Source organism: Schistocerca americana, chromosome 3 (assembly GCF_021461395.2).
Source record: "Schistocerca americana isolate TAMUIC-IGC-003095 chromosome 3, iqSchAmer2.1, whole genome shotgun sequence".
NCBI classification, from domain to species: domain Eukaryota; kingdom Metazoa; phylum Arthropoda; class Insecta; order Orthoptera; family Acrididae; genus Schistocerca; species Schistocerca americana.
Window position 1 is genome coordinate 691357245 of NC_060121.1, and position 23750 is coordinate 691380994.

General features: G+C 42.4%; 1 protein-coding gene across 4 annotated transcripts in view; it reads right to left on the reverse strand.

Annotated features, from left to right (window-relative positions):
* Positions 1–15610: 15610 nt before the first annotated feature.
* Positions 15611–23750, reverse strand: part of LOC124605597 (proton-coupled amino acid transporter-like protein CG1139) — a 211792-nt gene continuing 203652 nt past the window's right edge. For all 4 annotated transcript variants that reach the window (XM_047137389.1, XM_047137385.1, XM_047137388.1 and 1 more), the window contains one exon: positions 15611–17163. In XM_047137389.1, the coding sequence (XP_046993345.1) occupies positions 16934–17163 (230 nt within the window). In that variant the 3' untranslated portion in view covers positions 15611–16933. The remainder of the gene's footprint in view (positions 17164–23750) is intronic.

A 23750-nucleotide genomic window follows, 5' to 3' on the forward strand; every position in this document is an offset into this window, starting at 1 on the left:
GCTACCTTCAGAACTTCAAAGAGAGTATTCTAGTCAACATTGTCAAAAGTTTTCACTAAGTCTACGTATGGTATAAACATAGGTTTACGTATCCTTAACTTTTTTCTAAGAGAAGTCGTAGGATCACTATTGCCTCACCCGTTAGTACATTTCTCCGGATTATAAACTGATCTCACCCGAGTTTGTCTTCTAACAGTTTTCCCCTTATTTTGTAAGGAATTCGTGTTACTGTTTTGCAACCGTTATTTGTTAAAGTGACGGTTCGGTAATAATCACACCTGTCAGGCAAAGCCTATACAGCCATCAAATAAACTGGCTGGTCAAAAGCCGTCGAACACGCATTTGCTCCGCCCACATTGCTTGCGCGTATAATGAACGTTATGCAGAGCGTAGCTTTGTTACTATTAAAGGTGTAGCCTTCGTAGTAAGAAAGATTTTAATGTGGACAGGGTCCACAGCCTTAATATAACTATCAAATGTAGCCATTTCTATTATGGCTGTAAAAAATACTGTCCAAGAGTGCTGTTTCCGCCTGGGCTAAGCTCTTAATCCCAGAGTAGCGCTTGCAGCTTACGTCCTCAGTTATTTTATGGATGTATCCAAATCTCTGTCTTCCTCTGCAGTCTTTTTTCTGTACAGCTTTCTTCAGTAGCCCGGAAGTTATTCCCTGAAGTCTTAAATAAATGTTCTACATCCTATCCCTTCTTCTTGTCATTATTTTCCTTATATTCCCTTCTTCTCCGATTCTGCGCAGAACCTCCTTATTTCATATCAGTGCACCTAATTTGCAACATTCGTCTGTAGCAACACATCTCAAATGTTTCGATTCTCTTCTGTTCCGCTTTTCACACCCTCCATGATTTACTACGGTACAGAACTACGCTCTCTTGGCCAGGAATGCCTTTTTTGCCAGTGCTAGTCTGCTTTTGATGTCCTCCTTGCCCCGTCTGTCATGGGTTATTTTGCTGTCTAGGTGGCAGAATTCCTTAACTTCTTCCATTTTGTGATAATCGATCCAGGTATCAAGTTTCTCGCTGTTCTCCTTGCTACTTCTCATTACTTTGGTCTTTCTTCGATTTACTCACAGGCCGTATTCTGTACTCTTTAGACTATTAATTCCGTTGAGCATATCCTGTAATTCTTCAATTCTTTCACACATGTGGGATGTTAAAGCCCACAGTGGAAAGTTAAATCGTGACATAATGGAACACTGAATGTAAACTTATGGTTATATGAGTACATTCTCTCTTAGACACGCGCGGGATGATCACGAACCATATGGCGAGCACAGAAACAGTGTTTTACTTACATAAAAACTTATTGCACACGCACTACACAGAAACGAATCTCTCGAGTAGCCAACATAGTGCAAGGATTACAACGGCTGCTCTGTTACTTTTAACAGACATAATCCGAGTGACTTTATTCAGTTTCGTACACGGCCTCCAATTAACAAGGAACCTGTTACATGGATGTAGTACTCAAGAGATACTGTGGACTGCAACATGCTGAGTTTGTAAATACTAGCCATTTATTTCTGAATGTCAACTTCTATAGCAAAAACTAATAAATGGAAATCGCCTTCAGGATAAATTACTTAGGTTGAAAAGATAATTTTAATATGTCAGTTCATAGTAAAATGTGCTGTTACAATGTGGACAAACTTCTTTATAAGACATATAGTAGAGAAGATATATATGTCTTGTAAGTTTAAAATATTGGACACTTACGATTGAATAAACGCCCCCTATACACCTTAATACACCTTAGAACGACGACCCTCCCGAGATTTGGTGGTTTACGTTTCTCAACGGTACAAACAGTCGTGCAGTAAGTGCAACCATAGTGAAAGGGTATCTGTGGAAAAGCCTCTGGAGTAGCTGCAGGTGCAATAGTCTTGGTGGTTGATTGACCTGGGCTTGTAATGTTGGCCAACATAACCATGCTGTACAGGTACTGTGAACGACTGAAGGCAACGGCGAAATACAACCGTCATTTCTACCGAGGGCATGCGGCTCTGCTGTACAGTTTCAAGATGACTCACCCTTTGCGTAAAATATGCCGTAGGTATCACAGACGCATATTCGAATCTCCTGGTGGGAACTACTCACGAGTATGTCGCATCAGGAAAAACAAAATTGGCATTATGGACTGAAGCGTGAAAAGTTACATCCATTATTGGGATAAGTAGGTTAGAGAATTTAAAAAAAAGAGAAGTAAGTATATCCCTTATCATTTAGCTACAATATAGCAGGTCAGCAACTGGAAGCAGTTAATTCCATAAATTATCCGGGAGTACGCATTAGGAGTGATTTAAAATGGAATGATCATATAAAGTTGACCGTCGGTAAAGCAGATGCCAGACTGAGATTCATTGGAAGAATCCTAAGGAAATGCAATCCGAAAACAAAGGAAGTAGGTTACAGTACGCTTGTTCGCCCACTGCTTGAATACTGCTCAGCTGTGTGGAATCCTTACCAGATAGGGTTGATAGAAGAGATAGAGAAGATCCAACGGAGAGCAGCGCGCTTCGCTACAGGATCATTTAGTAATCGCGAAAGCGTTACGGAGATGATAGATAAACTCCAGTGGAAAACTCTGCAGGAGAGACGCTCAGTAGCTCGGTACGGGCTTTTGTTGAAGTTACGAGAACATACCTTCACCGAGGAGTCAAGCAGTATATTGCTCCCTCCTATGTATATCTCGCGAAGAGACCATGAGCATAAAATCAGAGAGGTTAGAGCCCACACAGAGGCATACCGACAATCCTTCTTTCCACGAACAATACGAGACTGGAATAGAAGGGAGAACCGATAGAGGTACTCAAGGTACCCTCCGCCACACACCGTCAGGTGGCTTGCGGAGTATGAATGTAGATGTAGATGTAAGTTGAACGTACATATAGCGGCAATTAGTGAAGTACTGTGGCAGGAAGAACAGGACTTGTAGTCAAGTGAGTACGGGATTCTAAATACAAAAGCAGACTGGGGTAAAACAGGAGTAGGACTGATAATGAGTAAGAAAAGAGGAACGTGGGTGATATATTATGAGTAGCGGAGCGAAAGCATTACAGTAGACAAACAGACAAGAATCCAACACCAACCATTGTAGTACTAGATGATAACGAGATGAAAGAATGCATCATGAGATGAAAGAAATTACGCAATTAGTTAAAGAAAAGGAAAACTTAACAGCAATTTTTTTGTTTTTGTTTTTGTTGGGTAGGTGCGGGGAGAGGGCTGGAATTTTATAGTTGGAAAGGGAACAAAAGGAAATAAAGTAGGAGAACATCGACTGGGGGAAAACATTCAAAGAAGTAGAATTTTGAACAGAACATAATTTAAACGTTACTTGGTTTAAGATTCGTGTCAGAAGGCTGTATACTTTGAAAAGACATGAAGACACTGGAAGATTTCAGTTTGCTCACATAGTGGTACGGTAGAGATTTAGAAAGCAGATTTTGAAGTGTAAGACATGCCAATGGGCAGATGTGGAGTCTGACCAACATTTATTGGTTACGAATTGTAAATTAAAGCTGAAGGTATTGCAAAAAAGGTAGGAAATCAAGGAGATGAGGCGTAAATAAACTGAAAGTACCACAGTTTTTTGAGAGTTTCGGAGGAACCATTACGATGACTGAAGCAGGAAAAAGGAATGCAGTTCAAGAAGGGGTGAGATGGTGAAGGCTGCAAGTGATCAAACAGCAGAACGACTAGGGCCAATAGGAATCCTTGGTTGAAACTGGATATAAGAATATAATTGATGAAAGGAGGAAATATAAAATTACAGTAAGTGATGCGGATGAAGGAAATAAGACACCCAAAAAGACCGACACTAAATGCAAAACCGCCAAGCAGAAATGGCCAGAGGATAAATGAAGACTTTAGAAGCATTCTTAAGTAAGGAAAGATAGAAGCCACCTTCATGGAAAAAAAGTATATTTTTAGAGAAAAGAGACGCATCTGCGTGAATGTCAAGAGCTTAAATATCAAGAACTGAGCAAATAAAAGAAAATTTAAAGATGGCAGTAATATGTAGAGTGGCTATACATTGAAAATGAACTTCTAGGCAATATTATGTAAAGCAAAGAGGAAATAGATAACAATGAAGTAGGATATTTGATATTGTGAGAAGGATTTGGCAGTGCCTACTGAAAGATCTAGGCTAAAACAAGGCCGCAGGATTAAACGTCATTTCCTCAGAGCTACTGAGATCCTTGAGCCTGTCAGTAAGACAAAGCTATACCATGTGGTATGTAACGTGTGTGAGAGATAGCCGAAGTACCCTTAGATTTCAAGAACACTGTGATGATTCCAGTTCCAAGGAAGACAACTGCAGACAAGTGTGAGTATCACCTAATCAGCAATTTAATGTCATGGTTGCAAAATACTGATAATAACAATTTACAGAATAATGAAGAAAACTGGCGCAAGCTGGCCCCGATGTGTATCAGTGTCGGTTGCGGAGAAATGTGTGAGCACACGAAGCAATACTGACCGTATGATGTTTGTTAGTAGAAGATAGGTTAAAGACTTTTAAAACCACGTTTATAGTATTGATTGGTTTTCAGAGAGCTTTTGACAGTGTTGACTGGAGCAGATTATTTGAATACCTGAAGGTATCACAGTTAAAATAAAGGAAGTGAAAGGTTATTTACAACTTTCGGAAACCGGAATGCAGTTATAGGGGTGGACGGACATGAAAGGGACGCAGTGGTTGAGAAAGGAGTGAGATGGGGTTGTAGACTATTCTCGATGTTATTCAATCCGTATATTGAGCAAGCAGTAAAGCAAACGAAGTAGAAATTTGGAAATGGGATTAAAGCTCATGGAAAAGAAATGAGAATTTTGAGGTTTACTGATGACATTGTAATTCCGGCAAAGGCAGCAGGGATTTGGTAGGGCAGGTAGAAAGAATGTATAGTGACTGGAAAAAAAGTTATAAGATACGCATCACCAAGAGTAAAAAAAGAGTAATATAGTGTAGGCGAATTAAATCAGGCGCTGCTGAGGGAATTAGATCAGGAAATGAGACATAAACTACGAGTAGATGATGAGTTTTGCTATTCGAGCAGCGAAATAACTAGTGACGTCCATAGTAGAAAGGATATAAAATACAGACTGGCTATAGCAAGAAACCCATTTCTGAAAATGAGTTTATTAACACCTAAGATAAATTTAAGTGTTTGGTAGTCTTTTCTGAAGATATTTGTATGAAGTAAAATGTGGACGACGAGCATTTTAGATAAGAAGAGAACAGATTGTTTTGGAATGTGGTGCTACAGAAAAATTCTGAACAGTAGATCGAGTAATTTACGAGGATTTACTGAATCTAACTGAGGAATATAGAAATTTATGACACAATGTAAGTAAAAGAATGGTTCGGTTATAGGGCACATCCTAGGGCATCAAGAAAACGGCAGTTTTGTAAACGAATCGATGAAAAGAGAGCAGAGAGAGTTGCATCAAGGAAGTCTTTGTATTAGAGACCTTGACAACAACAACCCACTTTTGAATAAGTCGCTGTCTCGATCCTTTCTCTCTATCGTTTTCTTCTCCGACACACACTTACCTACGACTGGTTCACAATACTTCCAAATTTGTCCAGTCGGTCGTCCACAGTGTCCTTCCCCGAGCTACACATTTGTTGTTGATTACCCATGCAGTTTCTCATCATTCTCTTGCCGCTTTTCTTAAACAGAAACATTCGAAGTTTTATTTTCTGCGATTGCACGGTTTGGGCACGTTTACTGTCTGGTCTAAAAAATGGTTCAAATGGCTCTGAGCACTATGGGACTTAACATTTGAGGTCATCAGTCCCCTAGAACTTATAACTACTTAAACCTAACTAACCTAAGGACATCACACACATCCTTGCCCGAGTCAGGATTCGAACCTGCGACCGTAGCGGTCGCGCGGTTCCAGTCTGAAGCGCCTAGAACCGCTCGGTCACAGCGGCCGGCCTGTCTGGTCTGTTTCACCAGGACCGGGAGTAAGTTGTCTTATCAACTGCTCAAATGACAATAATTCTACTCTCCTACAACACGTTGCATATTACGACACATCTTCCACTTAACCTCCCTTTTCCACACAGAAACTCGCGATGATGATGAGTTCCTGAAGCAGGGATAGTCTACAGCGGGATGGTAGGGGAGACTGGGGCAAGTTTACGCACGGGGCACGTTTACGCAGGGCGCTTCTCTCTGGAATCATTATTTCTAGAGTATTTGGTTCTCAGAAACTATTTACGCACTATTTTCCATTGCCATCCTAAAAGATACACCAGTCAAGGAAATGAAATCTAGGAAAATGAAGGCACAGGAGAATAAAACGTAGAAATCGCTAAAACGGCTATTCGAACCTAATGATTCTCAAACAGACAGAATTAATTCTTTCAGAGCAATGACTGTTAAGAGCCATAAATTGCTAAAAGCAGGAACAAGGTAAAATGTGTATAGGCCTACTTCTGATACCATCAGTGTTCTGGCCAAAGGCAGTTTTCACATGGTAACTTCAACGCTGACACGTCTTCCGCCGTCCTCTTCAGGTCGGCATATTTTACGATCATTCCCTTAATGTCGTCTATCATCTTGTATCTAATCTTTCCTCTCGATCTCCTCTAATAGGTTAGAGCGTCTGTTGGCGACCACTCCTGTTCCAACTAATGTCGCATCCTGTTCTTCTTCCGTTCTCTTATAAACTTTAGTAGGCTGATAAAGAAGGTGAAAAATGCCTTTCTCCTCACTGCTAGAAATGATACAAGCAATCAAAAAGAAGTCAAGAATGACTCCGGCAACTTATATGTAAAAAGTGGGCTCATGACGATTGTACCACATGAAACACACTATTTTTCGTGTGCGTAAACGGCACACCAGACAATGATGATGAATAGGCACTTAAGTTAGCCAAAAAAATTGTTAATTGACAGTAATTTTTTTGTATTTTACCATGTCAACTGGTATTAGTAAGTCTGAAATTTTTATTTCTCCAGTAAAACATATTTTGAAAATTTTTGCAGTGTATTTTGTATGAACATTATTGTGTTCTATGATAAGCTTGTACGTACCTCCCCCCTGCCCCTCCCCCCCCCCCCCCCCCCCACAAAGGTGCGTAAACATGCATCATACCTGTGTCATGTTTATGAACTCGAACGTATATAAAATTATTTCGTGCTCTTAAAGGTAATGTTGGATTAGAAGTATGTACACCAAGTTTTACTTTTAACCACCATTTTACAAAACTAAACATTTTTAAGCACGATAAATATAACGAAAGAATTTAAAAGATTCCGGAAATAAATCGCATGAATGTGCCTTGCTTACTCCTATTAATCACCACAGATTCGGGGGCACAAAATCGCCACTGTCTCGATGAATTTCCATTTCACCATTTTTTGTTATCCTTACACTTTTATCTGATTTTCCTCTGAAGTTTTCCATATAAGTCTACTAATTTGTGGTCTAAAATCATATCAGCGGCTATCCATTCAAAGCGGTCTAATATTTAGCTTCCAAACACTCGTCTATTAATTACGTAATTTATCTGACATCTAAACGCGTCTCCCGTTTGTTTCCTAGTACATTCCTTTTTGTTCTGATTCTGGAAAAGTTGCTTTGCTACAGCCAATTAAAACCTGTCGTAGAAGTTTAGTAAGTACGTTCTTTGCTCCTTTTCATACGTAAGTCCTAATTCTCCAATAGTTATTCACTGTTGCGGCACTCCAGTCACTCAGTGGACATTTACCCATCTTAGCTCTCCCTACAAAAAGTGGCCTGACGGAAGTTCTTTTGTTTTAGCGGTTATGGACTCATTTCCTTCTCTACGTGTATCTGTTGAGTGTAGATAACTGCGATTAGTGCATACAGTGCTTATGTTTTTGATGACGTTGAGACAGAAAGCAGAAGGCGAAACTCAATGCCGACACACAGTGTGCTCCTGACAGCATTAGCGAGGCCGCCAATCTTAACGTACCCATCAAACGTACGCATCAAATCACAAGTTCCGCATGTTCTCATCCCAAGAGCCTCTTCTGCGAGGTATAAGTTTATTCCCAGGTCACAGGTGCAAAATCTAGTGATCAGGAGCTCGATCTCACCACCCTGTTGTTCGCGAGAAATATTGTTGTGTAAACTTAGAGAAGCGGTGGAAAATTTTTACCCCTTCGTTGTATATTTTACTTAGGAAGCACGAGAATGAGATAAGAGAGATAAGAGGTGATACCGGCCATTACACAGTCATTTTCCCACGACAGAAATTGATATGTAATTTCATCCCCCTTGGTCTTTATAGCGGAGTAGATATCAACTTGTGAACGTGTTTGATTATTCCGCCTTTAGGTGCTGTTTCGAAGGGCGAAAGGCTTTTTTTACAAGGCATCCAAAGATTGGTCATTCGTTATAGTAGAAGTCGTTGGCAACATTCTAACATGACGTTTAAGGAAATCCAAGTTATCAGTGGATGGAAGTGTACGCTAGATCTGCACATTATATGCCAGAGTCGATAGATGCTGCTTCACGTAGACGAAATGCACTGTCATTTAAGTTGCACGTACTAGCAGACACTATCCGTAATTTACAAACTCACGCACACTCAGTTAACTGCCTTCGCCATACATAACTGCATCTTCAGGTGTGTGGCGCTGAATGGGAATAGTCGTTAGACATTAATGACGGTGATTATCATGCGAAGGATTTCCTTACTGTCCTACTTACAGTACTGTCAACAGGACATTGTGAAGCAAACAGCACCTGCTGACGTTCGGGGATGCATGTTTAAAATTTTCCAACAATGTCATTCAAGAATTTTAATGGTGACATCATACATTTCCGTTCCCTGGTATTTTTTAAGATGTAAAGGGAAGCAGACTGACGAGTCTTCTGGATTATCATATCGAGCGATTTGGTGCGTCTTCTTACTGGTTTTCGTGCGTTTTCTCTTTGTAACTATGAAATAAATTACCTGAAGAAAACAGTGGAGTAAACGGAAGACGTAGTTTGATATCAGAGTAACTTCGTACATGTACACGCCACAGGTGGGTTTGTAAATGATTGGAATTGCGATTCTCTGTCACTAATTGAGTTCTGTAACCAGTTTCAGCTAGTAATAGCGAATACTCTGTTCAGGAATCACAAGAGGAGGAGGTATACTCGGAACAGACCGGGTGACACGGGACGATTTCAGTTAGATTACATCATGGCCAGACACAGATTCCGAAACCAGAGACTGTATTGTAAGGCGTACACAGGAGAAGACATAGACTCAGACTACAATATAAAAGTAATGAAGAATAGGCTGAAGTCTAAGACATTAGTCAGGAAGAATCATTACGCGAAGAAGTGGGGTACGGAAGTACTAAGGAATGACGAGATACTGTTAAGTTCTCTAAGGCTATAGATACAGCAATAAGGAATAGCGCAGTAGGCAGTACAGTTGAAGAGGAATGGACATCTCTAAAAAGGGCCATCACAGAAGTTGGGAAGGAAAACATAGGTACAAAGAAGGTATCTGCGAAGAAACCATGGGCAACAGAAGAAATAATTCAATTGTTCGATAAAAGGAGGGCGTAAAAAAATGTTTCGGGTAACTCAGGAATAGAGGAATACAAGTCGCTGAGGAATGAAATAAATAGGTACTTCAGGGAAGCTAAGACGAAATGGCTGCAGGAAAAATGTGAAGACATGGAAAAAGAAATGATTGTCGGGAGGACAGACTCAGCATACAGGAAAGTCATAACAACCTTCGGTGATATTAAAAGCAAGAGTGATAACATTAAGAGTACTACGGGAATTCCACTGTTAAATGCAGAGGAGAGAGCGGATAGGTGGAAAGAATACGTTGAAAACCTCTATGAGGGTGAAGATTTGTCTTAAGGAAAAGGAGCCGATTTAGAAGAGATAGGGGATCCAGTTTTAGAATCAGAATTTAAAAGAGCTTTGGAGGGCTTAAGATCAAAGAAGCCAGAAGGCATAGATAACATTCAATCAGAATTTCTAAACTCATTGGGAGAAGTGGCAACAGAACGACTATTCACGTTGATGTGTAGATTGTATGAGTATGGCGACATACCATCTGACTTTCGGAAAAGCATCGGCCCCACAATTCCGAAGATGGCAAGAGCTGAAAAGTGCGAGAATTACTGCATAATCAGCTTAACAGCTAATGCATCCAAGTTGCTTGCAAGAATAATATAGAGAAGAATGGACATGAAAACAGAGGATGCGCTAGATGACGATCAGTTTGGCTTTAGGGAAGGTAAAGGCACGAGAAAGGCAATTCTGATGTTTCGGTTAATAATGGACTAAAGAAAAATCAAGACACATTCATAGGATTTGTCGACCTTGTAAACGTGTTCGACAATGTAAAATGGTACAAGATGTTCGTAATTCTAAGAAAAATAAGGGTAGCTATAGGGAGAGACGGGTCATATACAATATGTACAACAGTCAAGAGAGTGGACGACCAAGAACGAAGTGCTCGTATTAAAAGGAGTGCAAGACAAGAATGTAGCCTTTCGCCCCTACTGTTCAATCTGTACATCGAGGAAGCAATGAGGGGAATAAAAGAAAGGTTCAGGAGTGGGATTAAAATTCAAGGTGAAAGGATATCAGTGATACGATTCGCTGATGACATTTCTGTCCTGAGTGAAAGTAAAGAAGTCTTACATGATCTGCTGAATAGAATGAACAGTCTAATGACTACAGATTATGGATTGAGAATAAATCGAAGAAAGACGAAAGTAATGAGAAGTAGTAGAAATGAGAACAGCGAGAAACTTGTCAACAGGTTCAAAATGGCTCTGAGCACTATGGGACTCAACAGCTGAGGTCATTAGTCCCCTAGAACTTAGAACTAGTTAAACCTAACTAACCTAAGGACATCACAAACATCCATGCCCGAGGCAGGATTCGAACCTGCGACCGTAGCGGTCTTGCGGTTCCAGACTGCAGCGCCTTTAACCGCACGGCCACTTCGGCCGGCCTTGTCAACAGGACTGAAGGTCTCTAGTAGATGGAGGTAAGGAATTCTGCTACCAGGGAAGTAAGATAACCAACGACGGATGGAGCAAGGAGGACATCAAAAGGCTATCAATGGCAAAAGGGGAATTCTACTAATATCAAATATCAGCCTTAATTTGCGGAAGAGATTTCCGAGAATGTAAGTCTGGAGTACAGCATTGTATGGTAGTGAAACATGGACTGTGGGAAAACCGGAACAGAAGAGAATCGAAGCATTTTAGATGTGGTGCTACAGACGAGTGTTGAAAATTAGGTGAACTGATAAGGTAAGGACTGAGGAGGTTCTGCGCAGAATTGGAGAGGAAAGGAATATGTGGAAAACACTGATAAGGAGAAGGGACGGGATGATAGGGCATCTGTTAAGACGGAATGACTTCCATGGTGCTAGAGGGAGCTGTAGAGGGCAAAAACTGTAGAGGAAGACAGAGATTGGAATACACCCAGCAATTAATTGAGGACTTAGCTTGCACGTGATACTCTGAGATGAAGAGGTTGGTACAGGAGAGGAACTCGTGGCGGGCTGCATGAAACCAGTCACAAGACTGATGATAAAAAAAAAAGCTAGAATATCTGACGGCACAACGACATGTCAGTGGCATCCTGCGTCCTCAGGTGTTACCCACCATGCGACAGTATCATGGTGCCATTGTTTAACAGGGAAATGCTCGTCCCTGCATGGCACGTCGCACTACGAACTGCCTGCATGACGCTGAGGTACTCAAGTGGCCAGCAAGAGCACAGACTCGTCCTTGACAAGACATATGTGTGACCAGCTCTGACGTCAACTCTGTCCTACTGCCAGTATCCAGGATATCAAGGACTAGGTACAACAAATATGGGCCGGACTGCCTCACGAGAGGGAACAACAGTCTTAGGACACCCTTACCAACTGAATAAGTTGGTTGGTTGGTTGATTCGGGGGAGGGGACCAAGCAGCGACATCAGTCATATCGGATTAGGGAACGATGGGCAAGGAAGTCGTCCGTGTTCTTTCACAGGAACCATCCCGCATCTGCCTGAAGCGATTTATGGAGATCACGGAAAACCTAAATCAGGATGGGCAGACGAGGGTTTGAACCGTCGTCCTGCCGAATGCGAGTCCAGTGTGCTAACCACTGCGCCCCCTCGCTCGGTCAGAATAAGTCCTGTATCGAGACGAGAGGTGGTGCAACTTCTTGCAGATAAGCAGGGTCTCGTACTGCAAACTTCTTTGTAAATTATATTCGATTTTGTAATCTCTGAAATAACATCAGATACCACCTCAAATCGTAAAGTTTTAATTAGGTTTCCATCTCCCCTTCACTTTTTTGTCAGGCCGGGCAATATTCACTTCCATCACGTACATTCCTGTGATGTGGATGGTGCGGGTTCTGGTGCTCTCAAAATAATATTGTTGTATAAGTGTTTAACTTGGAAACATGCGTTCGTCTATGTCATTCGGTATCTGTACGTCCCTGTAAACGTTCTTCCTATATTGTATTGCAGGCAGTCATAGGCAGCCAATGAGACTATCGAATGGTATGTGACGATTGTTACCAACCCTTCGGTGGCATCATTCTCACAGCATAGATCTACGAGCCAAAGCGTTATGATCATTTGCTTAACAGCGGGTTGTTACACCTTTGAAACACAGTATAGGAGAAATTCTGCTTGGCATGGATTCTACACGCCCCTGTCAGGATTCCAGAAGTGTGTGGCACCAGATGTCTATGCACAGGTCAAGAAATTCCCGCAAATTACGGGATGGTGGTTCACGGGCGTGCAGCTTGCGCCCGATAACTGTTCCAATGGATTCAGATCAGGCACAGTTGCTGGACCAGGCATCAGTGTGAGTTCACTACAATGCCCCTAAAACCACTGTAGCGAGATTCTGACCTTTCAACGACGGTTAGACTTCAAGTTTGAAGCTACGTAGGTGGTCGGTAATAATGTTCACGCAGTTCACTGCTGTCACCGTGACTTCGATTACCGCCAAGATTCCATCGAAGCCCAACTCAGTATACCCCGTAACAGAAGCTTGCCCTTAACGGCCTGCATTTGTGGCCCGGTGCGTGTCGTGCTGCCATTCACCTGGATGACGGTGTGTAAGGACTCAACCATCGACCTGACGTAAGAAGAAATGCGATTCGTTCGACAGGCGACGGGTTTCTATTTATCCACGAGGAAAACTCAGTGATGCTGCGCCCACTGCAATCATAACTGGCGATATTGTTGGGTCAACACAGGAACATGTAGCGGTCGTGTGAAGTGGAGCCCAGTGCTACAATGGCCTTTGAACGGTGTGCTCTGAAACTGCCCACACCAGCATTGTTCTTCGTCGTCACATCTGTCACAGATCGCTGCCTGTCCTGGATTACGAAGTGGGGAATCTTCTGATCTCTTTGTATTTGGTGAGACGTTGTCGTCCAATATCACACGGCCTATGCTTTATTTCATCACCCTTTAACCATATCCTATAGATACTGAAGACAGTAGTAAGCCAACAGGCGACCGGCGTCGCCGTTTCAGAGATTCGCATTTCCAGCCGCGGCGCCACAACAAAGTGTCCTTTGTCATAACCGCTTATGTCGGTGTATTTCCACATTTGCGGCCCGTATCTTCGCTGTAGTGACTGCCGATTCGTCTCTGGTCCGCTCCTTGCTGCGTTACGTGCCGCAGGGTCGCCAGCAGGCATTCACTCTCGCAGTGGGCGGTGGTCGTAATGTTTCGGCTCATCAGTGTACAATTCATAGCGCAGCATGTGACGTGCGCAGCATGTCGTCCGGTGATGCGTTGCCAACACTACACAGTATGGTGAATCAAACACGAAAACAGCCGTATGAGTTTGGACATAGGAACCTAAGACTGGCTGTGGTTCGAATAAATATGAAATTTTACGACGTAGTCACTGTTGACGTTTTGCCACAATAATTATTACATCTATTACAGCGCAGAAGCGATTTTTTTAGGACTGCCTGTTCAAAGCCAACGAACATTTTTTTTTTACTGAGCTACAACGGCTGTGGATTATGCTCATAATTTCCCTGCAAATGACCCTTGATGTTTTAGGAAGAATAGAAACTAATATTGCTCGCAGAATGTCAGGATTTAGGAGAAAGACTACCTTGAAGCTCAAAGGTTTTCACATCAGAAGAAGATCGTTCTGCTAAATGCTGGATGTAGCCAGTTGTCTTTGGAAGGACAAACAGAGGGTGTCAAAATATCTTTAACCAAGTAGGATATATTGCATATGTTTCTTGTGTACGATCTCTTTTCTGAAGGCAAGCACTTTCCTCGAATGCTTCCAACAAATTCTTTCTCTATTGAAAATATGTTTTCTAGATATTTCCTTAATCTCTAATGCGGTGCAAATTTTGGTGGAAAGAAGTACTTTAAAATATTCAGAACAGCAGCCAATAAAAACTCTAAACCTCTCACTCATACTTACATGCTTCAGTCGAATCGAAAAACATGGTGCATTTGAAGTAATGGTGGCTGCTTTTTGGACACCAGGGGAGCATCTAAACTTGTGTTGATCATCTCTCAAAATTCAAATAGTGTAAAGTCATGCGAGAGCATAAAAAGTTACGTAAATTTAGTATTTTATCCATCTTCAGCAACTGTAGTTGTATACATCGAAAAAATCTGAAATCAATTGCATAACAGAAAATTAATTTCTTTACCGGTTTGACACTCGCAAATAATCTAAGTCCCGAAAACCGGTCAAGGAATTATTCTATTATGCAGCTGGTTGTCGATTTTTTCGCTATATCTTACGTAAATGTCCGAGAATTGATAGAAAATTCCTCACAGGAAATGCTTTAGCAGTTCTTCCAAATTTTTACGTACCGTTTGTTGGTTGCAGATTTTTTGTCCTAGATAATCTCTGTACAACTGCTAATTTCCCCGAGGTGAATGATGACCTTAAAGACTTACGATTTCTTGCGAAATAGACTTTTCACCACGAGTGGGTGAATTACTGTGGCCAAGGTGCAAGAAATACTTTGGATTGCGAAAATAATTTAAGGGCTGATACCGATAAGTTTCAGACAATTTGAAAATATTTGTAAACAGTACAACACTGGCAGTGGTAGTTTCAAATTTCATCTTCAACGGCGCGGACGTGGTAATCAGCATGTCACTTATTTCGTGCAATGTATCATTGAATGATCGACGTATAGTGTACTTGAGAAGACTACAGAAAACATTCTGACCTCTCTCGTGTAACTGAATCTGTGTGTGTGTGTGTGTGTGTGTGTGTGAGTGTGTGTGTGAGTGTGTGTGTGTGTGTGTGTGTGTGCTTGTGTGTGTGTGTGTGTGTGCGCGTGCGTGTGCGTGTGCGTGCATATGCTGTGTTCAGATGGATTTGGTTCTGATATTTTCATGTTCTTTGTGGCTGTTAGTGCAGTAACTAATGTTTTAATTTTTATTTGGTTTCGTTCGAAATGATACTTTTTGCACTACGTGCTAACACTCAGTATCAGTTGGCCATTTTAGATTTGGTCTTCCGACTGTGACGTCATCCAAGTATTTCTTGAGCTATTCGATCAAATGGTTCTTTCTTACCTCAGAGAAAAGCACTCTACATCTTCAGGGTTTTTGCTTAAGAAATAAGTATTGCATAAACAAGAAAATTTTATTAGGATTGTCAATGTAACTATAAAATATTATCACAGGTATAAAAATAGTTATATAGTTAATACTGTACAAAGCTCTTTCGGCATTACCGACGAGTCAGTTAGTTAAGATCCGTCTTTTCAAACGTCCAGACACAGTTTCTTGTTAGTCCCATATTTTTCATTGTTTTACACACAGCGTTAAAGATATCACGTTCGACGCATTCAAATTATTGATGTGTAAAACTCGATATCAGGTACTACACTGTTACTCTGCAGCAGCTAGGCAGATTACAGCGTTACGAGAACGTCTATTCCGTTATCGGTACTTGGTGCTGCTCTGACATACTGCACATTTAGAAATTTATCACCTATTGCCAAATAACGAAAATTATGAATAAAATTACATTTTTGCAAGTTCGCACGAAATCAGATCGCTGACCATCTCAATTGTGACACAAGCTTCTGGACTGTAGCGTACGTTACAACATGTGCGAACGAAGAGAGTGGTCAGATGAGGCATTGAGTCGTTGCACCGGGAAGGCTTTCCATCTGACTTTCCCTGACGCACTGCTGTATCAGTGTTTCCGCGTTTCTCTTGTTCGGTAACTCGACAGTTGATGGTGTTGGCCCTCTGGTGGAGGAGATGAAGGCTACCAAAGAGTTGCATTCAGTAAACAGTCTTACACTCAGAGTTTCTGCTACCTTTTGACAATGTAACAATTAGATTTTTTCATTGAGGATGTAAGAATAATTGCTACTCTTATTGGCAAATACCCAAAGCTGGTGCATAGTATTGCTGCCATTTACGTTCTGTATTTCCTCAAAAGACAGCTCCAGCTCTCTTGCAGTGGAACCAGTATCACGTAATGGAAGCTGCACATATGTGCACTGCTAAACTTTCACACAACTAGAGTGTCTGCAGCTAACTTTCGTTGAACTACCATTTAGAATTATCTTCACAACGTTGTTCTGAGCAGCCAGTAGTGCAGACTTTGCCACGAATAGACGTACTTACGGCGCTCTCTTAAAATTTTCATTCACACTTTTATCGATTCCTTGCGTTCTCCTGTGCAAGGCAGACGGCACAGTTAACTGCGAAGTGACGCAATATATCAGGTTTTTTCGATGTAGACGTATGTACCGAGACACTTGGAGCCTCAATCACTTTCACTAGCAATAGGTAAAACTTCAGCCGACTCCTTCACAAGGAAGTGAACAGCTTTTTATTGTCCGTAATTGCGAACGTGGACGGTGCTTTCCGCGTGACACAAGCGTCAACGCCCCGGGCGATGCGGTAGGAATACTGTGGAGCAGCGGCGCCTCAGTAGGTGGCGATGATGTCGAGCAGGCTGGCGTAGACGCCGGTGACGAGCGCGAACAGCGAGAAGGCGCAGACGAAGCCGTTGCGCGCGTGCCGCCACCAGCGCGCCGTCTCCCAGAAGGTGGCGCTGTCGATCACCGCCGGGCACAGCAGGCCCAGCGTCGACGCGAAGACGGCGCCCACCAGCGTGATGATGGGGCCCAGGTCGGGCACCGCCGCCGCCACGGCCACTGCCACAACAACAGCTGCCGTTAGCGAAATCAGACTGCTCCTCCCTCGGAGGTCATCGTAAGTCTAATACAAAAAGAGAAGGACATATCCGAATGGGATGGAAATTGAGCAAGTCGGTAACGCGTAGGTCCACATCTTGCCATTGCGCAAGCAGTTATTTGGCTTGTCACTGATTCATACAGTTCCGGGTGTCTTCCTGAGAGATATCGTGCCAAATACTGTCGCGTTGCCTCGTTAGATCCTCAAACATTCCTGACTGGTTGGAGGATCCTGTCCATAATGCTGTTCTCAAAATGGTTCAAATGGCTCTGAGCACTATGGGACTTGACATCTGAGGTCATCAGTCCCCTAGAACTTAGAACTACTTAAACCTAACTAACCTAAGGACATCACACACATACATGCCCGAGGCATGATTCGAACCTGTGACCGCAGCGGTCGTGCGGTTCCAGACTGAAGCGCCTAGAACCACTCGGCCACACTGGCCGGCAAATGTTCTGAATTCCGGAGAGTTATCGGTGACCATACTGGTCAATGTAGAGTTTGACAAGGCCGAAGACACGCAATACAAACTCTTGGAGGCAGCCGCGGATGATACCCTAAGGGACCAGCTTCGAAATGAAATGGCGCCATAGACCATCACTTCTCCATGCCGGGCTATATGATGGCTGGTATCCCACCATTGTCCGGCGCGTCTCCAGAAGCGTCTTCGGCCTGGAATCTCATTGACTGTATTAGAATTGAGGCCCGATGACAGGGGAAGCGCCGTACAGCAGTGGGATACCAACGTGTCTGTGGCCCGCCATGCAGCCCGAAACCAGCTCTGTGTGCCATTTCTTTTCATAGCGTGACTCCTTTGGTTGTCATCCGTGGCACAATTACAGCAAGGGGTACGTCGACGATATTCACGTCCCGTTTTGTTGCCCTCAATGCTAGCCATGCTGGCCATATATTTCCACAACCTAACGCCCGCCTGCACACGAAACGAGTTTCTACTGCTTGTCTTCGAACTTGCCAGAACCTATCTTGGCCAGAAATGTCACTCGATCTCTCTGCAACTGGGAACGTTTGGAGCACTATGGAGACGGCCTTCCATCCAGCTGTGCAGTTTCACGATCTAACGCTCCAATTGAAATTTGGTAAGAAATCCAGCTGAACGACATCCAACAACTTTATATCAGTCAATGCCAAGACGAATAACTTGCATAAGAGCCAGAGGTGGACGAATGCGTCATTCGGTTGTTCAATTTTTGAAGCTCTCTCTTTTGAATAAATCATCCAAATTTTCTGAAATTGTAACGATTTTTTTGTCTGTGCATGTAAATCACATCTACCGAGATCCGTCCCAAGCGGATAGTTCCTTCGTGATCCGTCATTTTTTTTATATTTTAGAGTGTGCCTTTGTCGTTGATGAAAGAAGACATTTGATGGCAGGGACTGTGAACATCGTTGGTTCAACTGCTTCGTTACAAGGGGCAACAGTTATTACACATCGGTCCTGGCCATGCGTCTTCGTAGATGAGAGGATATCCGCTGTCAAAACATCGCAAGAATGTGTGCCTCAAAAATGTATGATTTCGTTCATCCTGTTCAACCTTTACTTTAACGACCTGCCGGCGCTACAGCACGGTCTGTGCAGTTTATTCGCAAATGACACTGTGTTCCTTATGACGGGACGAAACATGGAACAGTTTATTAACAGAGCAGAAAGCCAAGTATACATCATGCAACTTTGTCATATGATGACATGTTGGAGACCGTGGCTGTTTTTGAAGACAAATGTTGATGGTGTTAGGACAGCAACCAGCCATAAATTTACTTTGAGTTCCTTTATTCAAAGGATGATAATGAATCGCAACGATTCGAAACCGGTAACGGTTTCCTTTGAATAAAGGAACTCAAATTAAATTTGTGGCTGGTTGCTGTCCTAACACCATCAACAAGTATACATTGTCGAAATATGACCAGAAGACAACAAAATGAAGCTAAAACCTTACAGAAAGAGTCTCAGACCTTTTTACAGAAAGGAGAGGACTAATAATTAGCGCACTCCAAATACTTGACCAAGATATCCACTGATCAGCAATGAAAAAATACTTAGGTATCTACCTGAATAAATCATTAATGTTCGGAACTAACACAACAGAAAGAAAGTAGTTAAATTATAAATTTCCGCTTCACATTAATGTGTCCAACTGTCAAAAATCTGAATAACCATCTTTTGCGATGCGGACTGCTGCGAGACGTGCATTAAGAGACTCAATCAGGTTTTGGAAGGTACCGACAGGGATGTGGGGCTACGGCGACTTCAGTGCGCTTGATACCAGATCCGCGGCGCGAAAGTCCCGATCGAGATTGTCCCATATATTCTCGACTGGATTTTAATCTGGAGAGATTGGTGGCCAACACACACGTAACAGCGAGCTATGTGACACGTTTCGTTGTCCTGCTGACTGAAGACAACGTGTCCTGTAGACAAGGATAAATGAACATAGTGTTGTTGAACAATTCTGCGTTCTAGAATTACGAGATCGGCCAGTGAATGCCGCGAAACCTTTTCCCAGACCTTAACTACTGCAGGGTATTTGCTTTCAGACGTTACAGGCTATATACTCTGACCCTCACCTGTCCGATGAAGCATAAAACATGATTCATCTGAGAAGGCCACCTGCCGCCACTCAGTGCACGTCCAGTTGCAGCACTGGCGTGCAAATTCGAGCTCACGTCGCCAGTGAACAGCAGTCGGCGTGGGTACATGAACCAGAAGCTTGCTGCAAAGGCCCATCCAGAGTAACGTTCGTCAAACATTCGTTGACGAGACACTGTTCGTAGATACTTGATTCATTTGGGTGGTCAGTCGCTCAGTAGTTCCGCATCCATTCCCTCGTGCACATCTCCGCTGCAGTAGTTCAACCCTCCCATCTATGTCCCATGGTGCAGTTTGGTTTTCGATAGCACCAATTGCCATGACGAGCATTCTACCACTGCGGCACGCGAACAGTTTACAAACGTAATAGTTTCGGAAATGCTTCCATCCTTGGCTAGAAATCCCACCTAGACGACAGATGAATCGTTTCTTATCCACATTACGACAATGACTGCAATGTTTTCTGGGTTCCCCGACACGCTTCGCGTACCCGCCACTGCTAGTACTGCTTGTGAATGGTTATATCCAAAGACGAAAATTCAGCTTTATAAACTGACAGTCCTACTGGATGCGTGGATTGAAGAACCGCCTGTGAAACTATCATTAGATTGCAACTAACACTTCGGAATTGTTGAATGAGATAGTCCGTCTAAGCTCAAAGGTGGGCTAACCACGCATATACCGTCTGTTACGGGAAAGTTTGCAGACCACTCCTCGATTGTAGTGAAGAGATAGATCTGCTTCACAATACTGCCGGCCAGCTTCGTCATGTCACGAATGGCAATCAAAATTAACAAAAATCACAGGAACGATGATCCAACTCGCAATAAACGATTCACCATGAAAGGAACACCACGAGCAAGGCGGTAAAAAGGAAATCAATGAAACGTAGATCGAAATATTTCGCCTAACAGGACCGACTGGTGAGCCGAAATCCGCTTTGGAAATGTGGTCAGTAAAACCCCACAAAGCCAGTTTCTTGTGGGGCAGCCACCTCTACGCCAGCGTCTTGTACCCGCCACTGCCGTTGGACTCCCATTAAAACGCTTCGTTCCGTTCTACTCTGCCTAATACGTCCTCTCAACCTTCCTTACAGCCAAGGGTTGTAGTCGGTAGTGCTAGGTGACAGCTAATAGGCTCTGAAGACATTCTCACAGGATACCTGTGCTACGTCAGTGGAAGATTCTGAACTTGGTCACCTGTCACAGATTCGCGTCGAGTGGAAGACGCTGAACCTCTGGAACTCCCAGAGCCGGCTCCCTCTACTTCCATTATTTTGCTGTCGACGTAACTTTTTTCCCAGGTGCTCAGATTCAACGATTTAAAAAATGACAACATTTCCGCCGTTCACTGCAACTATTATTTATTCTCCGATATTGGTCAATTTCAGCTGTTGGGACACTGTCATTGGGGCGGTAGCTGCCTGGACTGGACCGTAGCTACATCCTACGCTGCACCAATAACGAAAAATAAACAACAGTTATAGTCAATGGCTGAAATGTTGCCATTTCATAAATTTCTTATGTTTATGGTAGCTGCCTGAAGAAAACTAACATGCAACACAAGTTGTATTAACGTCTGATGACCAGTAAATACTGTAACTATAACAGTGTGTATTTGTTTTCTGTAGATTAGTCAAGTAGTTTTCTTTCCTCAATTCCTGCTTAGGCAACTATTTGTGTAATATTGTTTTATGTAAGCTGTCATTCGCAGTGTTAAGGTACTTGAGAAACTTCATACTCAAACTGATGTTCCACAAGCGAAATTTTATTACAAACTGACTTTTTCTTCGTGGGGGACCGTAGTCATATAGAAATTTTCGAAAGATGTTTCCTCCATTTGACTACAAAATACTACTAATTTATTTCAAACAGTCATGATTTCGGTTTTGTAGCCATTCTAAAGTGCATGTTGGAATGACACAAAATGTTAGTCATATAGGACATTTTGTGACATTTCAACTTGCATATAAGAATGGCTTCATTTCTGGTATTGAGCAACACAGGCGCAACACGTGCCAAAAGCACTATCTCGCGACATACACTTCAATGATGGATACGACAGTTCACGTGTAGATAACAGAATGAGGACCTTGTAACGTGTCTGGACGACATAAATAAAATTGGTGGTCTTTTGCTGTGTACTTTATTTGTAAAATGCTTGACCGCATCAGCGACTGGTCATTGAGATGTCACGAATGATGATAATGATGTAAGACCTCACTGGTGTTTGCCCAAAAACGTGAAAGTATGTAACAAAAGTTTCCTTAGTGTTTTTTTTTTTTTACCACGCAACATTTCCTGTAACCTGTCCGTGTGATAAACAAATGAAATTTCACTTACCCCTAATTTTATAATCAGTCAGTGTTTTTTTAATCACGCTATTTTACAACTATAAGGTTGTCCCCATATAAGTGCAGTTCTCAAATTCTCCCTTTGACATAATCACCCCCTTAGGTCACTGTAGCTCAAAAAAGTACACCACAAGCCATCATGAGTTCATACCATTAGTAAAACTTCTAGAGGAACAGACACTACTGATAATTTTTTGGGATGACTATGTCCAACTTAATGGAAAACCACAGAGTACTTGGAAAATTGAGAGTCTACTTCTCCTTAAGCTTGGGGTATTACACACAAAACTAAAGGAATACCACTGGGAAGGGGCTTATGTAGAGCGTCGAAACGGAGTCTATAACATTAGGAAGAGATAACGTTAAGTACTTGTAAGAAGCAATGTCATATACTTTTGCAGAAATGAAGGTTACGCAAGAAGTAGACAAATGGGTTATGTATTAAAAAGAGATGTTATTGTGAAACACTGGGCTCGGGGCTCAAGAAGAAGTTTGTACGCTTGGCCGCTCGGAGCACAGTAGAAATGAAGGGTAACGTAAGAACTGGAGAAGACATATATATATATATATATATATATATATATATATATATATATATATATATATACAGGGTGTTTCAATTGTAGCATTTATTATGCACACGTTACAAATATAAATAATACATAAAATGAAAGAGCAACTCAAACAGTTTTGTTTGTATACCTGTACGCAAAGGGAAGGGAGTGGAACGACCAAGAGTGACTGAAGAGCGTGCTGAATGAGTGAGAGGCTTTCACGCGTAGCACGAAGAAATTAGTTCGGATAGCTAGTCATGATTTAGCATTTCCAGTGATGTCTCTGTGGAGACCTTAAAGAAGACGCTTACAACTACGTCCTTATCGTCTGCAGTTGTTACAAGTTGCAAAAAGCCTACAGCGTACGTTTTATATGTCAGCTTTGCAAACGAATCGTTGCTGCATGACGATGAATATATTCTGGATTTTGTCGTCTTCGGTGATGACTTGACATTTCATCTAAGTGAACACTTGTAAGAAAAACTGTTTCAGCTGCTCTTTCATTTGATGTATTATTTATAACTATAAGTTGAGTTAATAAACACTACAAAGCCTTAGAAGCCGTACATTCATTTTGTAACGCCGTGTATATGCATGGTGTCTGTTGTGTCGGACGTGTCCGGCAGAACAGACGCCACTGTATTAAACATTGCCTGTTAATTACATGAATTATGAGAAACCAGCGACATCAGCGCCATATTTGGGCTCTGAAATAAATCCAAAAGACGACAGGTGACAATTTGTACCGAATAGAGACTCGAGTCCGGATTCCCCCCTTAATGTGGGGCGGTCTCCTTGACCGTATCGGCTGTCTTGGCACGCTCTCCGTCCGACCCAAATTCCCGTCCCTGTCGTTCGTAAGTAGCTTCCCTGCCCATTCCCCTCCTGCTGGCAGCCCACCCGATTCCCACAATAGTTCGTACGCAATGTGCATCCGTTCTGAAACATCTGTAAGAGCCATCGCATGAAGATATGTACACATATATAAGGGTGTTATCTGCTCTGCCGGACACACGCCTGCATGTCTTCATG